The sequence below is a fragment of the Fringilla coelebs genome (assembly GCF_963513975.1).
Source record: "Fringilla coelebs genome assembly, chromosome: 10".
Classification (NCBI taxonomy): domain Eukaryota; kingdom Metazoa; phylum Chordata; class Aves; order Passeriformes; family Fringillidae; genus Fringilla; species Fringilla coelebs.
In genome coordinates, this window is record NC_140036.1 from 15,846,295 (window position 1) to 15,864,359 (window position 18,065).

General features: G+C 51.0%; 1 protein-coding gene across 1 annotated transcript; it reads left to right on the forward strand.

Annotated features, from left to right (window-relative positions):
* Nucleotides 1–7,193: 7,193 nt before the first annotated feature.
* Nucleotides 7,194–8,411, forward strand: SST (somatostatin; the record flags this gene model as incomplete). Its single annotated transcript, XM_084212120.1, has 2 exons — nt 7,194–7,331; nt 8,199–8,411. 2 exons carry the CDS (start codon nt 7,194–7,196, stop codon nt 8,409–8,411), a joined length of 351 nt encoding a protein of 116 aa, XP_084068246.1.
* Between the last annotated feature and the right edge of the window lie 9,654 nt (nt 8,412–18,065).

Below are 18,065 nucleotides of genomic sequence, written 5' to 3' on the forward strand. Positions count from 1 at the left end.
CTTTTCACCAGGATACAAGTGGGAGCACAAAGGGGAATGGCCTTAAGCTGAAGGAAGGTTGATTTAGATTAGCTATTAGAATATTCTTACCCCTGGTGGTGGTGAGGCACTGGAACAGGTTGTCCACAGAAGCTGTGGATGTCAAATCCATGGAGTGTTCAAGGCCAGGCTGGATGAGGCCTTGAGTAACTGTAATCAGTGGAAGGTGTCTCTGCCCTTGGCATGGGGTTGTAACAGGATGATCTTTACCATCCCATCCAGCATAAGCCATTCTATGGTTCTGTGACCCCCCGGCTCCTCTGGCTTGTCTCCCAGCAGCCCAGACCTGCTGGCATGTGAAGAAACCCCACCAAAAGGCGAGAGCTGAGCAATGAGCTGGAGCCAGCCTCTCTCTCCCCCTGTTTGGTTTGGCCAGGCAGGACAGCTGCCTGGCAGCCTGCAGCAAGCGCCTGCCTGCTGTGGGGCAGGCATTTCATGAAGTGAGGTCTTCCCAAGCATCCTTCTGGGCAAGAGCCTATTTTTCACCCTGAAGGCTGAGGCCAGCATGAGCCCTCACCAACTTGCTTGTGTTAGACACAGGGTGGTGGAAAAATGACCACAAATCCATCATTGCCTGAGTGTTAACTATAGCAAAATCTTGTTTTCCCACCTTAATCCCTCACTTCCTTTCTCTTTCTACCTTTCTCGGGTGGGTTTTAGTAAAGCTGGCCGTCCTCACAGCAGGGTTTTGACACACTGCTCTCATTTGACAGACATATTTAGGTTTCTCCCCTCCCTGTCAGGACCTGCTTGCCTTTGAGCTCACCGCCTCTCTGGTTACTGCAGTTGTCACTTTTGGAAGTGGCTGGGCTGGACTGACAGCTCCGCTTGCCCCAGAAAAGCAGCTGTGCAGCCATGACCTCTATTTCCTATTGACTTGCTCAGCTGCACTTGCAAAATAAATACTGTATTTTCCTGGAGCATGGTTTCCTCCTCCTGACGGATTTTATTTTTTTTTTAAACAGTGATGTCATGCCTTTTCCGGGCAGTTCAGCTGAAGTGATAGCAATCCACGGTCATAGGCCTGCAGGCATCTGGCACGGATGGTGTTTGGAGAGGTGAGGGAGGCCTCACACACAGAGCTGCCCTACACTTTATGCCTGCTTTATACCCACAAACCCTGAACTGCTCGGCCCTGCCCGTGTCCGTGCTGCTGGGCTGTTCGCCCTTGGAAAACCCAGCTTCAGAGACAGGCTGCCGTTCAGAGGGAAGGTCACCGCCGAGCCTATGGAATGGCTGCTTGCCAGGAAGGCCCAGCATGGAAACAGGGGTTCAAACGCCCGGGGAATGAGCAGGGCTAGGGGAGGGGATGCTTTATTTCTTTTGGCAGCGTTGATGAACGACCCCCGGGGCGGGGGCCGGGGCCGGGGCCGGGGCCGGGGCGCCCCGCTGCATTCTGCCGAATGTCCACAAGAGGGCAGTGGAAGACGGAGTTTAAGCACGCAGTCCTGGCATCATGGAACAGTTTGGGTCGGAAGGGACTTTAAAGGTCGCTCAATTCCAACCGCGGACAGGGATACTTCCCACAAGACCGGGTTGCTCAAAGTCCCATCCAGCCTGCTCTTCCAGGTGTGGAGCATCTGCAGCTTCTCTAGGTTACCCATTCCTCACCATCCTCACAGTAAAGAATGACTTCCTTATATCTAGTCTAAATTGTCCCTATTTCAGTTTAAAGCCATTCCCCTTTGTCCTGTCCCTGCATATCCTTGTAAAAAGTCCATCACCGACTTTCTATAATCCTGTTTAGGTACTGGAAAGTGCTATAAGGTCTCCCCAGAGACTTTTCCAGGCTGAACAGAGATGATGTTAATAGACAGTTATATACAGAGATAAAGCAGAGATAATTATTTCTTGATTTTATGTGCTCATCCATCTGTACCCGTCATCTCTTTCCTTGTGCTAATAATTCCTCACATCTCAGGCCAGCATCTCTCTGTATGGTCCCAAACACAGCCCTGACTCCTGGCAGCCACTGCAGTAGTACAGGTATATACCCTGGTATTTAACTCTCATATTATACCTGGTACATCACTCTTAGGTCAGCCTGTTCAGCTTTGTTTCTGCACATGTTTGTGCTGGTCTTTCCCTTGTCTTTACCATGTCTTTCCCTTCCCCTTTCTCTTCCCTCTCCCTTTCCTTTTTCCCTTCAAGGCAGCTGCTGTCAGCCCTATAGATGCCATGGCAGTATCCTAGGTGGCTGAGACTGAGAATAAATCTCAGGCAGCAGCATCAGAAATCCTAAACACAGCTTGGGCTCTCAGACAGAGACATTTCAAAAATTAGGTACTGGAATTTCACCTCTGTGAACTTCCACAGCCTGACTGCCTTCCCTCTTTGCTACTGGAGCAGAAATCCCAGGGGCTTGTAATTGATGGAGAGGCAAATTCTTTTGGGTCTGTGCCCAAGTTTTACAATAAAAACAGAAACCTCTCAGGGCTGTTGTAAGTCTGTGTACAACCCCAACATTGCTGCCATCTCTGTGCCCCATTCCAGGGGTACATGGTACCATTCAGCCAGAGGCTCTCTCTTATTGGGCTCTTGGTTTTTATTATTACTCAGGCAATGACTGACTACTCTTTCTCCACTCCTCTGGATCTCCTGGGCCAGGAACCTGCTCTATTAGATTTCCAGCAACCTGCTGAAGCTGTGGGGCTGTAGCAGCTTCCTCGGTACCCCACAGCACCAGCTGCAAGTCCAGAGGCAGTGCGGGGAATGCCACCGCCCTGGCTCCCAGATCACCGCCCAGCCCTACAGCCTGAGTGCTAGAATATAAAGAAAAGCAGTATTCCCTGCTGGCAAGGCAGTGATCCAGGGCAGAACTGTCCTGCTCGTGGAAGCAGAGCTGAGAGTGTGGAGAGTGTTCCGTAGGTGATAGCGAGGGAGATAAGGCGCGATGGGAGCCGGGCTGGCGGCTGCGGTGACAGCAGAGGGCACGCTCGGCTGCCGAGCACACGCACAGCCTGGGCACCCAGACCCGGGCACTGCCGGACTGCTCTGGGTCCCTGGAGCGAGCTGGAAGCGTGGGGGTAAGGAAGCAGTCGCAGGAATTCAGAGCAATTCAATCGTCTGCTAAGCCACATGCCCTGCAGCGCTGCGGCAGAAAGAAAGGAACAGAATTGCCTTTGCCACAGCCGAGCTAATGATGGATTTATCTGGCTGGAGAATGAATGTAAAAAAAAATTCAGAGCGCACTGATCCCATAGAGGAGCTGGGGGAAGGGAAACTGGTAAGTCAATCTGCAGCTCACTGGCTGCTCCATGCCTGCGCCAGTCATGAGGATATCTGGAGGTCTGCCCTTACCCCTTCCCCAGGGGTCCTCTGCGGGAGACAGTCCAGACTTGTATGGAGCAGATGGACTTCCTTCCTCCACTCCCTTGTGGCTGGTTCCTTCAGGTCAGCACAAGGTGGTTTTCTGAACCAAAGCACATGGTCTTTTTCCTTTAGATTTTCCTTGAAAAGAAACAAAATTTTTTCAGAAGGAGAACATCAGAGGGATTCTCACAAACAATACCTGAGAACTTTGGTCCATTCAACACTATATCTGTCAACAAGGCTCAGATCCCATGGGAGTTCAGTTTCTCTCCTTTAAACAGGCTATTATTTCTAGGGGAACAGTCCCATCAAAGCTTTGTCTCTGGTCCTGCCTCACCAACCTCACAACCTCAGCTGAATCCCAAAAAGGTAAAATCCCAAAAAGGTGGATGTCAGAGGCTTTCTGAGGCTGCTCTGGCTCAGGAGCTTAGTCATGTCCTGATGGAGGGCATGACTATAGAGAAGAAACCAACCACACTTTCCTCAGATGAGCTTCTGAAATTCAATAGGACAAATCCAAGGCACTTCCATGTGGTCACCATTCCCCTGTTGCTGGGGAACACTGATGGAATTCCTCCAGCCTCCCTCAGGCAGAGGGGGGAACAGAGGGATGGCCACCCAGCTCCAGTGCTGCACAGAGAGATGGAGTCAGAGACAACCTCATCTTCCAAGCCTTGGCCCCGTGTGCCTGGAAAAGCTATAGAAGGCAGTGAACATCCAAGCCAGGAATTCCCAGTGTGACTAATGGTCTGTGCTTGCCTGGAACTGGACTGTCAGGAGCACAACTTCAACAACATTTCTCCAACCCAAACTCCCATAGGGCATTATCGCTCTGTGGCTGGATGCCCTGTACTGCCAGGTGGTCAGGGAGGGTTGGCAGGGCAGGATTGGGCTGGGTAAATGCAAAAATGAAAAACAGGGTGTGGGTGAAGACAGGGAAGGAACAGTTCTGGTCTGAACATCTTTAATGGAGCTGTGTTCATGCACACAGAGGTGCTGTGGGTAGCTGGGGAAGAGCAAGGTGCTGAGCAGTCTGGGTTTGGGCAGGACATCAAGAATGGCCTCTCAAAACCCCTTAGGAATCAAATCTGCTATCTTCCCCCATTTGATGGCAGCAGGACCATACCAGCTTCCTGAAACCATCCCTGCCAGCCCACCTGGGACCCATCCATCTCCAGCTGAGCTATGCAACTCTGCACCATCCCATTAGGTGTGTCTAAGTCCTTTCTTTCATCACCCTTCCCCACAGGAAGTTATCAGGAAATGACAAAGAGGGGAACTCATCCATTAGGTTGTTCCTGCACTGTGCCAGGTCGTACAGCTCTCATCTCTGTGTTGGTGTCCAGATGGGTCCAAAGGGTGATGAAATGTAGCAGAGTTCTCCACCCTATGCAGCAGTCCAAGGCTGCACTCCAGACCATTGCAGTGCTCTAAGAAATACAGGTGCTAAACTGATCCCTCTGGCACTTCAGGGCAGATCCATCACTGTGGAAGCCAAAGGAGGATGGTAGCTGTGGAATGATGGGAGTTCCCAGTGTCCCCATCCCCTTGGGGTGACACACTGAATGACAGAAGTGGTGCCAGCCTGGAGAGCTGCCTGCTGTGCAGTGGCAGGGGATGTTAGGTAACAGTTTTCAGTAAGCCACAGGGGAGTCTGAAATAACCCAGTGCTGTCTCCCATTCCCATCTCTGCTCCTCTCCAATGTGGAACCCAAGCAGGCTGCACTGCCCTGGGCTGTGGGAGCTGGGATGAGCTGGTGCAGAGTTGGAGCCTTCTGCAAAGCTGGCCCAGGCTTGCACTGCAGCATGGCACAGCTGGGCTGGGCTGTGCCGAGCAGGAGAGCCTGGGGGCTACAAAACAACTCTATTCTCACTGCAGGTAGAATAGGAGAGCCCAGCTTGCTGCTACTGGCACATCTAGAAAAGTGGCAAAATTACTGTTGCTGAGAGAATCCTTTCCTAGGAAATCTCTCTTGAAGGCAGGCAAGAGATCCAGGATAGATTTGGTGCCCTGGCATCTGCTGCCTTGGCCATTTGCCATGGCCAGGACTGGCTCTGCTTCTTTGCCCACAGGAGGAGAGAGATGCTGGTCCAGCTGCTAACACAGGATCTTGGTGGAGAGAAAAGCTCTGACAGTCACAGCCCTTAGGGACAGTCTGCTCTTTTGGGTCCAATCACTTCCCTTGGCCTTGGTTGGAGGCTGTATCCTGTGCCCAAAACAAGGGAATTTGTCTAAGCCAGAGCAGGGGCTGATTCTTCTCTATCTATTTCCCGAGAGCAAGACCAATGCTAGAAGACAGACAGGGTCCCAGGAGCACAGAGCTTGGCCTGTCCACATCAGGCAGATGGGGAAAAACTGGCTATAAATGCAGCAGAAGTGAGCCCAACCCTCAGGGTCTCATGGGCTACAAATGAAGGCTTATTCTCTCATGATTTTTATTAATTTTGCTCCACAATTTGGGAAAGATGAAGAGGATGAAAGCTATGTGAGGCTGCAGAGCTGCACTGCACAAGGGAATGGAAGCACCATCCAGAGAGGGCAGTCGCAGTGCAGCCCAAAGTTCTTCCTGGTCTGGAACCAGCAACCAGCACTAATTCATCATGTTGGACTGTGAAATGGAGCAGGAACACTTTGTTTCACGTTTCACACTCCCTGGTCAGCTTCAACAAACCCAGACAGCGGCAGGATTGAAAGTGGGGCAGGGGATGCACATTAATTCATCATGAAACAAAATGTCATTTTGAAGGCTTCTGGAGACCTTTTCTCAGTACTTGAATTCTTGTCCCCTCAAGCCTTTGACTTTCCTCAGCTGGAAATTGAGATAGGAGAGATTCTGATACCCCTTTTTTGACAACAGAGGCCCTTTCCAGCACATCCTGCTCTGCTCCTGCCAGCTGGGAGACAGCTGAGGAGGCTGATCCTTCAAGGGGTTTGAAGCAGCTTTTCCCGTTGTGGGCACCAGCCATCTCACAGGAGAGGCTGGAGGGATAGGGAAGACTGTCCCACCATCCCAGTGGGATAGGTGTATGCCAAGGGACCAGCATGTCCAGAGACCCTGAGATGGAGACAAGGGTCCCCGCAGGCTGAACCAGGGACCAGCACGCCCCGACCCAAGCCCAGATTTGTGATCGCTTCCCGGAGCGGCAGAGCCACGGCAGGAGCCTCCCCGGAGGCTCCCGCTGCCCCGGGAGCTGCCCGCGGGAGGGAGCCTGGGAACAGACCGGTGCCGGAGAGACCCACAGGGGCAGGGGAGGCAAAAGGACCCCCAAGGGCACCTCAGCACCCCCACCCCCTGCAGGAGCCGGAGGCAATCGCCCTTCAGGAGACCCTTTGCAGCTCCCCGGATTCTGGAGCCGTTTCTCACCGACGGGGCGGGACCCGGCTCCAGGGCGAGGGGCTTTGGCAGCGCGGCTGCTGGGGGGCTTCACCCTCCGGCGCTGGGTCAGAGCCGCGGGTGGACGGTGACAGCCGAGACCTCCCAGCGCCGCTCCGGTGGGCTTGAGGCCGGGGAGGAGGGAGCGGACGAGCAGGGTCGGCAGCTCTGGAAGGGCGGTGATTTGGGCACGGGGACTGGGGGCGGCCAGAGGGGAGGGGAGCTCAGGGGGAACCGTGGAGGCTTGGCCGGCGCCGGGCAGAGCGGAGCATCCCCCATCCCGTTCCCCCCCCGTCCCAGAGACCCACCCCCGGCGGCGTGGGGCGAGGGGGGCGCCCCCGCCTTGACGTCAGGAGAAGGGTTTATAAAGGCGGCGGGCGGCGAGGAGATCCCCAACGCCGGAGCCGAGCCGCAGCGGAGCCGCCAGAGCCTCCCGCCGCCGCCTCCCGCGCCCGACCCGCCGGCGAGATGCTGTCGTGCCGCCTCCAGTGCGCCCTGGCCCTGCTCTCCATCGCCCTGGCCCTCGGCACCGTCTCGGCCGCCCCGTCGGACCCGCGGCTCCGGCAGTTCCTGCAGAAGTCGCTGGCCGCCGCCGCCGGGAAGCAGGTGAGAGCCCCGCGACGGGGCGGACACCGCGGGTACCCCTCGGGCGCCCCGACGGCCGCGCTGCAGGCTCCCGCTTCTACAGAGACCCCGATTCCCCTCCGCAGAACCTCCGCTCCCTCACACAGCCTCTGGCACCCCTGCTGCAGACCCCTCCCGTTCCTCGCCAGACTTCCCAATGTCCCTGTTTCAGATGCCCGGTTCCTTGCTGCAGACCCCTCTTTCCCCGCAGATCCCCCGGTTCCCCACCGGGGCTGAGCCATTGACAGGTTGGGCAGATGGTGCTGGGAGGTGAGACAGTCCAGCTGGGTGCTGGTGGTCGGTAAGGGGCAGGCACTGCTGGAGCACGGGGCAGAGCTCCTGGTGAAGCTCCCAAGGGTTTCTGTGGGTCGCAGAATGAAGGCAGCTTTCCCAGAGCACAGAACAATGGTCTTATCCATGCTGGGTGACGGCCGAGGCTTGGAGGGACTAGAAGAAAAACAAGTCCCAGTGAGATGGTGACAATTCAGCCTCCCCTGCCAGCTCCCCCAGAGACCTTTCCCGTGTTACTTTAGCAGCAGGCTCGTGGCATCCTCGCTGAGTGCTGGAGCCGTGGGAAGAGAAGGTAAAGACGAGTTCATTCCCTGTCATCCCCCTGACAGGACAGCAGCTTGTTCCCCACACCAGGTAGATGTCATAGACACAACTGCTGCATAGCAGCTGTCAGGCTGGGCTCTTTGGAAAGCCAGGGCTCCTCTTCTCCTCCTGCATCCTGAATGTCTCTAATCTGGCCACGGAGAACTCTTAGAGGAACAGAGTGGTGAGCCCAAAAATCAAGGAGTAATTGTGGTCTCTCTATCTCTTTTTCCCTTTCTGTCTTTTGTCCCCAAGGAACTGGCCAAGTACTTTTTGGCAGAACTGCTTTCAGAGCCAAGTCAGACAGAAAATGAAGCCCTGGAGTCTGAGGACTTGTCCCGAGGGGCTGAGCAGGATGAAGTGAGACTGGAGCTGGAGCGCTCGGCTAACTCAAATCCCGCTCTGGCACCCCGGGAACGCAAAGCAGGCTGCAAGAACTTCTTCTGGAAAACTTTCACATCCTGTTAGCTTTTGAAACCCACCTCTCCTTCCCATCCATCCCTGCCCTGCCCTGAGCAGAACCTTCACCACAAGAGGCGAAGACTGTAAATACACAATCCACAGTTATGGTGAAATTAAACAAGGAAAATTTGAGTTTGATTTCCACTTGTTTTAATAAAACTTTCTGTTCCAATTGTACATGATTTGCTTGAGTTGTGATTTCTGACTAGTTCTTTGATGACATGCCCTCTGCAACTCTTTCAAATGTACTATTTTTAATTCTCTGTTGCAATAAAATTTATGTTTCAAACGGTGATGCTGAGGCTCGGTGGTCAATGAGAAAACTGAGGTCACCTCTCAATCTGCTCATCTTCAGAACACTGCCTGTCTCAGGGCAGACAACACGGTCCACATCCACACGGATGTACATACACACAGTGTATCATAATGTGATATTTTTTCTGTGGTCTTACTAAAAGAACTAGAGCCACAGTGATATTTTAGATAACAAATCCCTACAGTTGTGGCTGAATCAAATCCACAGCACTTGGTGCTTCAAGTCGGTCTGGAGGATTTACACCCATCACCAGAGGGATCAGTAAAAATCTCAGCTGTGTATTTTGAGTAATGGGGATGGTAAAAGTAGTTCATGGTTCAAGTTTGCACCACACATCTCATTCCCTTCTCAGCCACAGGCACTAAAAGGTTTTCTTACCTGGCCTATTTTACTCCTTGCAGCATTCCTGACAAACACTGTTCCTGGGATTCCTTCAGAAAGTTTTCCTTTGTTCTGCCGTGCAGGGGGAGGTTTCACATCCCTGTAAAGCTGAGATGTTAACCCCATGACACCAGCCCCTCTCCGTCTAATGAACTGGTCACAGCAGTTTTTCTACCCGCCTTACCATCTTGAAAGACAATATTCAAGTGTTCAGCAGGGTAGAAGATAGCATTGCGAGAAAAACGTTATTTTCTCAATGGAAGACAAATTTTTCGTGCTTTTGCACAGTCTCAGCTTTTTGGCTGTGCTGGTTTGTGCCACACACTCACAGGTGAATTGGAGCCGTAGAGCAAACGTCCTGCGCAGGGGACAGGTGCCACTTCGATGAGAAATTCACCATTCAGGATTAAAAATAAGTATTTTGTAGCCATCATATGTGGAAAAAGGATGAAAAACGGGGAATTTTAGAGGCGTTCATGGGTGGAGGGCTCAGCATGACTCTAGTGAAGGTGGATTCCCCAGCTGAAGGCTTGTTAAGTTGCCTCTGGTCTGTGCTGAGGGTAGCTCTCTGCGGGGCATCATTCTTGATGGCTCATGGACCATTGCTTTCATTCTTGGTCTGCACCTCCTTTTCCTGTAGGCAGGGGCTGCTGGATACAAGCTGAGGGGAAGGTGAATCCCTTGTTGTAGCCAAGTGTGAAATCCCAGCCCTGCTACAGAGCTCACTGGGCTCCTCTATAAACAAAGGCAACAGGCAAAGGCAGCAGGGACCTGCCCAGGCAGGGGAGCTGCTGGTATCAGCCCCTCTGAGGGGGCCAGAGGCAGGGCTGGATTCTGCCTTCCTTCCTTGAGCAGGGCAGTCGTGGCTTAGCCTGTGCTGCAGGCAGGGCTAAGGGCTGCTGTCGGCCCAGCTGGATCCTGCACCTGCTGGAGAAGCCTTGCTGTGGCACGATCCTGTGTCTCCCCGACTCCTGGGAGCTTCTCTCCTCCTTCTTTGGAAGTGGGATAGGTTTTGTGCAGTGGTCTGGGGAAATGCTTGCTCCACATGCAGTGCCTTGGGGTTAGGGGCTCTGCCCTCTTTACCATAGCTGGGTGCACTGCAGAGTGGGCAGGGCACAGTGGTCCTCACACCACTTTGTGGGGACAGAGAGAGAGCCTTACCCGCTTTGAACCCTGGATTTCTGCAGCTGGTGCAGCTGTGGAGGGTGCAGGATTAACTCACTCTTGTGGGATGGACAGGGCTGCACCGCAGGGAAAAGCCTCCAAAAGGATATTTGAGAAGTGGCAGTAATTTAGATCAGTAATCAGCCTCAAAAAGCAGGCAGGGTAAGAATAGGAGCCTGCTTGAAAATGTGGAGACAGACTCTGTGAAGAGACAGTAATGGTCCCAGCTCACATCTGATTCCTTCACTGCTGTGTAGCATCAACAGAGCAGATTTTAGAGGATTCAGTAAAGCATCCCTGACGGTTCACTCTTGTGTTGACTGAGGTTCCTTTTAGCTTTCAAGAAGAATCTAATTTTTCAGTGCTGAGACAGCCTCAAGAGAGCAGCTAGAGGAACAGGAGGGGGGTGGAGGGGCCAGGGACTTGAATATTCTCATGCACAGAGTCCATCTTTCAAGGGATATAAATAGACCACTACTCGCCTGAGGCTTTTCCCCTTGTTCATAGTGCTCAACCCATGCTTCTGAAGGAGTTTAATCCTGCCAATTGCTGGAGTGAAACTCATCCCAAAAAGGGATCTGGATGATCCCCAGTCACAAGCAGGAATTAAAGACAGTGATTCATAAGCTACACCAGCCTGTTTCAATACAGCTGATGGCACGCCATGGCAGCTTCTGGGAAGCTTAATGAAGATGTACTGGTGAAGGCAAATCTCCAGTTCAGATACAGAAAGAAAAACTGCTCCTTGTGTCAGCTCAGGGGTTCCTGGAGTCTGGGGAGCTGGCTTCCAAGGCATTAAATGCAGTATCACCACATGTAATTGCACTGTGGCAGTGCCAGCAAGCCCAGGTACTGGGAGCTGTACAAACACAATGAGGAGATGGTCTTGCCGTGCTGAGCTAAAAAGATTAGAAAGAAAAAGAAAGATTTCTTTTTCCCTTTGACATGTGGGAGTTATGGGCTAAAGAGACTAAATAAGTCTATTTAATCCCTAGACACGGAGCCATGGAACAGTGCTCCATGCTGGGAACACTCCTGCTGGGCAAGGCTGAGTCTGGATGGGCACACAGGTACAGCACACAGGCTAGAGCTGCCCAAGAGCAGAGCAGTTTCTGGGAGAGGTTCTCAAGCCACATTCTCTGCAGGTCAGAGAGGAGGCTCCATGGAGGAATAGCCTCAGCATGGCTCTGGGGGAGGTTAGGGGCTGTGGTGATCCACACTCAGATGATTCATCTCCCCTCTTGCACTTGGTGCCACGGGCAGACCCAAGTAATGCCCCTCCAGCAGGTACCTTCATCAGCAGGTGATTCATCTGAGGCAATGCAGAGAAATGTCCACAAGGAGCAACATAAAAAGGCTTGAAACTGCTGCCTGAAGAGTTGCCCTTAATGAAAACCAGAAAAATTGTAAAAGGCCTGGAAACACACATGACCTGTGGGAAGTCAGTGAGGAGCTTCTCAGCCATCCCCAAAGGCAAAGTCTCCAATGATGCCAGGGAGTGTCTCTTGATCTAACAAGCAGGCCAAGATTATTTTTAGTTCTAACTGGTAAAAAAGAGAAGTCTACTTTGGTCCAGAAGGCTCATTGGGAACAAATAGCTTGAAGTGATCCTAGCTGTGCTGGGAGGAAGTACCTGTGGGACCCAGATTTCCTATCCTGAGCCCACTCTGGCACCATCTAACTCCTTTTGGCTCTGCAAAAAAGACCAAGAACCTGGACCTGTGGGCACAAGTCCCCTCCCCTGAGAAGAGCCCATAAAAGCTCTGTGGTGCCTTTCCTTTACTTTGTCTCTGGGGCTCCTCACAAGAATTGCACCAGCTGATTGCAGCTACTGGGAGCATCTCTGATTCCCAGACCTCTGCTTGCTCCACAGGAAATTTCCCTTTCATCCCACCCAACCCCCAGCATCTCTGAGAAGCACCAGATCTGCCCCCAGTCCCCACATGGGTGAGCATCAGGTGCTTGGAGAGAAGCACTCACTGCTACAACAGAGTCCTAATTCTCAGCAAGCAAAGCAGCAGGATGGTTATTGAGCAGGGTAAGAGAAGATATACCTAGGCAATAAAAGTTATTATAGTAAAGGAACAGACTGTACTCTTTGCTCACTGAACACCTGACTCTTTGTCAGCTTATCAACAGAATAATGCAATAAAAGACACTTTTATTCCTTTTTTCTTCACCTTTGTCTTTATTTGATTAGGGAGTTATTTGGGTTTTTTTTCCCCAAAACCCAATTACACTTCTGAGAATAGCTGTTTGGCCAGACACTGGGTATCTCAGAAAACTTTTTGTATCCCAGTCTTAGAAAACTTACCCCATAAATAACTTGTAGAATACAAGAAAAAAATTAACAAAGTCACAAAAAAAATCCCCACAAATTCAGTTTTCTTTGTATATATAGTAAAAATGCCAGTTTGTGCCATGAACCATTACTTCCAGCATCATTTGATAGAGAAACACACCTGGTCATTCAATAAATAAAATTAATTTAATGAAGGTCCCTAGTACTTTCTACAAAGATATTCCTGAGAAAACATGAAATAATGCAAACCCAGGCTTTGTTTATCACCTAGACTGGCTGCTGGACAAGAAAGAGAGAGTTTCTTGGTCTCACATGCAACAACAGAGCATCTCTCCTGATGCTCTCCACTGCTTGCCTCCCCCTCCCTTGCAGCTGGCTCTTGCAGGCAGCAGCCTGCTGTGCTCTGTGGTGCAGAAGGATGAAATGCTTCTGGCCTCCAGCCCTGGAAAAGCATTCCCAGGAGGAGAGCTCAGAGATTCTCCAGGCCCTCCATACTCATCCACAACCCCTGTTAGGAGATGTCCCAGAGCCAAAGTCAGTGATTCCCTCCCAGCTCAGCAGTCAGCCCAGTGCTGCTCTGCCCGAGGTGGATCATTTGCTCCCTTACACAGAGCCCTGTTCTCTGCCTTCAAGGAAAACCTCTCCTTTTGCTCATGACAGAGGGAGGAAAAGGATCCCTCTGGAAATCGGCTGTCACATTTGCAAAGCTCTTTTGTAATTCTTTTCTGGCAGCTCTTTTTTCCTGCTTTGCTTCTTGTTCCTGGCAGGGTTTGTGATTCTTCCCAGAGGCTCAAGCATGATATTCCTCACCCTGTGTGCCTGGCCCCCACAGCAGCGTGCTCCCCAGAGGGTGCCAGCCCAGGACTGGGGGGCTCTGCAGCCAGCAGAGAGAGCCAAAGAGCACAGAGAGCCCCGCTCCAGGCCCGTGTGTGCCCACATGCTGAGGATGGGGGTCCTCTGAGCCAGGAGCTGTTCCACCTCTGGCTACAACCTCACCACAGGGAGATGGGCTGCAGGCAGAGGTCCTGCACAGAGGGGTTTTCCATGGAGCAGCACTTTGGGGGGCCAGAGCTGTGTCAGGATGCACGCAGTGCTGTTGCACTGTCAAGGATTTTTTTTCCCATACTAAGTGCCTGCTTCTCATTTCTAAAGGACATTTCTCATGTCACAGTTGCCAGTTTTTAACATGCCAGAATAAAGTTAAATAACATGATAATAACTTAAGTGTTCTAGCTAGGGTAAAATGCAGTGGGCTTTGTCCTAATGGCAAATTTCAAGAAACTGCTTGCATGTAAATCTTCTTCCCTTGGCATTTTTTGGTTTTCATCCTCTCCTTATTCACTCAGATCTTCTGAAACATCACAGTCTAAGCAGCAGTGGCAGGGGCAGAGGAAGGAATTAGCCTGTTCAAAACAGCTGGGGATCTTCCTGAAGAACATATGAGGATGCTGGGTCATATTGCAAAACAGGAACCCGGCAGGTCAAGAATTTCTTCAACAATGTGTTTCAATGAGAAACCTCAGCATGGTTCAAACACAAGATGTGAAGCCTCTTGTCAGCACTCAGAGATGTACCCTTGAAGCCAGAGCCCACCTGCTCTCAAGGAGGAAATTTCAGTTGTGGATATGGATAGGACTAGCCAGACATTGCCTCCACATGCAAGTAAGCAAGGAAGCAGGCTGGTTTGCAGAAAACACAATCTCTTTAGACTGAAAGATATAATCCAGTTAGATATGAACCCTGAATTCCAAACCCTGCTTATCTCCTCAGACAGTGATGACACATGTCATAACATCACCTCCACCATCAATTCCCTTATTTGTCACATTAGCAGTGGTGATACTGACACCAGCAACAAGGCAAAGAAAAAATTGAGAAGATTGTGAGACAGAGAAACAAAGTAGAAGCCATGTCTGGGCACATTAATGAGTTCCTTTAGCCAGCTTTCAATCAATCAAGTTTATCAACCAGCAGCAGGAAGAAGATAAGAAATGAGGGAAGGAACAAATCATTCTGTGATGTAATTGTGTCATCCTGCAAGCCTGTCTTCCAGGAGAAGAAACTTGCTCAGGAGGCCTTGGTGGAAAAGCTTAAGGATGGAATGAACAACCTCTTTACCTTAGTGCTAGAATTCCTGAATGGATGCATAGAGGAAAATCAGAAACTAACACAGCCATTAATGTCCTCATGGAGGGGGTGCTGGAATCTGACCACATGCTGATCTTTTGTGCTCCAAGGCAGCCTGATTGCTGAGGGCAAGGCAGAAAAGTTTTCTGAGCTGATGGCCAAGTGGCTGTGAAAGATGACATGGCCTCTGCCAGGTATCATCGGCAGCAACCTGAATGCAATCCTGCTGGATGCCCACATGCTCATGAGGACTTTCCAAAGGAAACACTGAGGCAGCACACGAACAAACTTCCACTGCAGACCCTGAAAACTGTTGCATAACTTGTGCAAGCTGACAGAAGTGAGGATGCTGGACCACCTCACCCTGACTCAGGATGCAGCTGGCTCTGAGGTGGAAGCTTCCCTCCAAAAGACACACAGTCCTACTGCCAAGCACAGGGCAAGTGAAACAACTGTAGGAGCAGGAGAGGAGGTGCCCAAGGCAGCTCACAGGATTGCAAAGCACAAAGCAGGTGATATTTCAGAAATAATTTTCTACAAAATTGTCTCAAAATAGGGTTTGAAGGTCTAGAGGAGTTATATATGTGAATGTAAGAAAAAGTGGCCTGGGGAAAGTTGGAGTTTTTCATAGAAAACCTCTCCCTGTTCTTGCAGAGCTGTGTGAAGCAAAGCCTGGCCACCATCCAGACAGAACAGGAGACCAGAGAAGCTTCTTCCTTCTCCTCCCTTGGGGAATACCCTAAGGTGGAAACATCTCCTCTTAGATCCATAGAGATCACAGGAGGGTCCACGAAGTGGAAGGAGTTGAAGCCATCCTGCTACCTGGAAGACTGCAGCAACAGCCATTACCCTGTAGAAGCAACACAGCCCTGCAAGCTGAACAGACCACAGATTCCCTGCCAGTCAGGTCCCCTCAAAGGATGCCAATATCATGGTTATCCCTGGAGTGATGTCCCTGGGGGCAGGAAGAGCCACCAGCAGGAAAAGCACTGGCACCTCAGAATTATCCAGGTGTCCCCCCACACACACATCCGTGGGCAGACGGTGAGAACCACAAACCAATAAAGAATAAACTCCAGCATGAATAACCATGTGAGTTATCTCTTTTTGCCATTTAAAAAAAAGGAAGGTGGGTTACACTGATACCTCAGGTCAAAACTGAGCACAGAGCACACAAACCTGGCCAGGGCAGAGAGCCTGCTGTGTGCTGACCCTTCCTGGACAGCCTTCACAGGAGCCCTGCCATGGGATTTTCCAGCATTCTAATATTCATAGTTAGCAAAGTATCAGACCAACCGTGCCCTGGTTCCCAGATGAGGGAGAGATCAGGGCATCCAAACAGTTTCTTTGCCTTCCTGAACACCGACCACCAGCTGTCCAGGAAGCCTGCCAGAGACAAAGCTTGCGAAAGGAAGCTCATAGGAGAAAGTGATTTGTAAAAGTTGTGGGTTTCTCTTAGGTAAAATCAATACATTGACTTTCAAACCCACTTTCACTTGTCAGACTGAAAGAGTTTGAGAGAGCAGAGCTGCTATGGACGACTGCAGAATGCCAATGCCTCACCCTGCCCATCCATCAGCTCCACTTTTCTGAGTACACTGCTATTCTCGTGTAAAATCGCCTTAATTTGTCTTTAACACCCCTCTTGTCTCTAAGTTCTTTAGGTGGGAGTCCTTAGCTGTGTGTCAGATGTAACAGTAAGCACTTCAATGATGCTCACTAAATTACAAGGCTTTTTTACTAATAGACAATTCAGTCAATTACAAAATGCTATTAAGCATTTGTGCTAGGGCAGAGCAGCTAGGTGCCTGGTGAACTTGGCAAACCAATATTTTTAATTGAAATAAGAAAAAAAGAACACACAGGCTGATTACCAGCCAACAAGAAAATTACCTCCCAGAGATCTCAAAGTGTAATTACCCTTTCTGAATGACCAAAATGACTGGTTTGCTGCAGACTATAATTCTCTCTAATGCTGCTACAAAATCATGGCCACCCTCTCACCTATCCCATTCATCTAGAGCTGTACCTACCCAGAGGCTGCTCAAGTACTCATGAAATCATGCTTTGGTGCTCATGTGTGGTTTCTGCCTAATTTTCTGGCTGTGTAGCTGGAGGATTCACAATGAGGACATGGCTGATGCCTGCAGAGGTTCTGTTCTTTCATTCCTTGCTGTTCTGTCCTTGTGACACCCCCTGTTTTCATGCTAAAGGACTTACCTGGAGTGGAGCTGTGTCACTTACATGCAGCATAATTGGCTGCCCTGTATGTGGCCCTCTAAGAGCAAATTCATATCCGTGTTGAACTCTCAGGTCAGGCAACTGGATGTGCTGTTCCAGGCGGCTCCTCCAGTGCTGTGCTCCCTTTTTCCTAGTAGCAAGTGCCCCATGAGCATTCATTCCTGGAAATGCTCTCCACAGATGCCCAAACACCATTCCAGTATAGTTACCTGATAAGTCTGCCTATCCACTGCCTTGTGACTCAGTCCACACCGAAATTTGCCCAGTAAGAATGTTCCCTTTGCAAAAGCCTCCCTGGCCATGGGCTCTCACCAGGCTTCCCCCTGCCCCACACAGCAGCTGCAGTGCTGCATCTGGCTCACTGCTCGAGGAAAAGCCATTCAAAAGCTGACAGAACCAATATGGTGAGGCCACACACTATGTGTATCCAGGGGGCACGTGCAGACCCCTTTTCTATTATGCTGAAGGCCTGATCCATTCCTTAAGGATTCCAGAGACTGTAGGAAACGGGGGAAAGTGAAATGTTTGGAAGCTTTGCAATATTTGCCTGGCAGGCAAACTATGCATTCACGCTATCAGAGTGCCTCAGAGCCCTTGCCAACCATCAGAAGCCTCCTGTAGTGGGTGCAGAACAAAGTCAGAGCAAGTGAGAGTCCCTGTCCTGCAGATACTGCATGTGATGGGAGATAAACACATCAGCAGAGATGCCCTGGAGTCCTACAGGAGCAAGCAGCCTCTCAAACACTCTCAGCAGCAGTGTTCTCTCAGGTGCCCCACAGCACAGCCCCAGAGCAACTCTCAGGAGTGCCCTGAGCATCCAGATCGTGATCTCTGCAAGTCATTCTTGCTTGCAGCTCCTTGGCCCTGGCAGACAACAACGTGCAATGGGGTATCATGGGTCAAAGTGCTTATTCTGGAACTGACACCACAGGAGCTGTGAAGCAATGGTTAAGGAATGGCTCGTAACACACAGGATGATGCTCTTGCCAGCTCCACAGGCTGAGCTTTGCTGGATAACAATTCAGTTTTCCCCTCTCCTGCCTCACAGCCAGACAGTCCTCCAGGCTGTTCACCTTCCCCCACAGCCCTGGGGAAGAGAAAAGACCAGAAGAGCACCTGGGTCACGAGA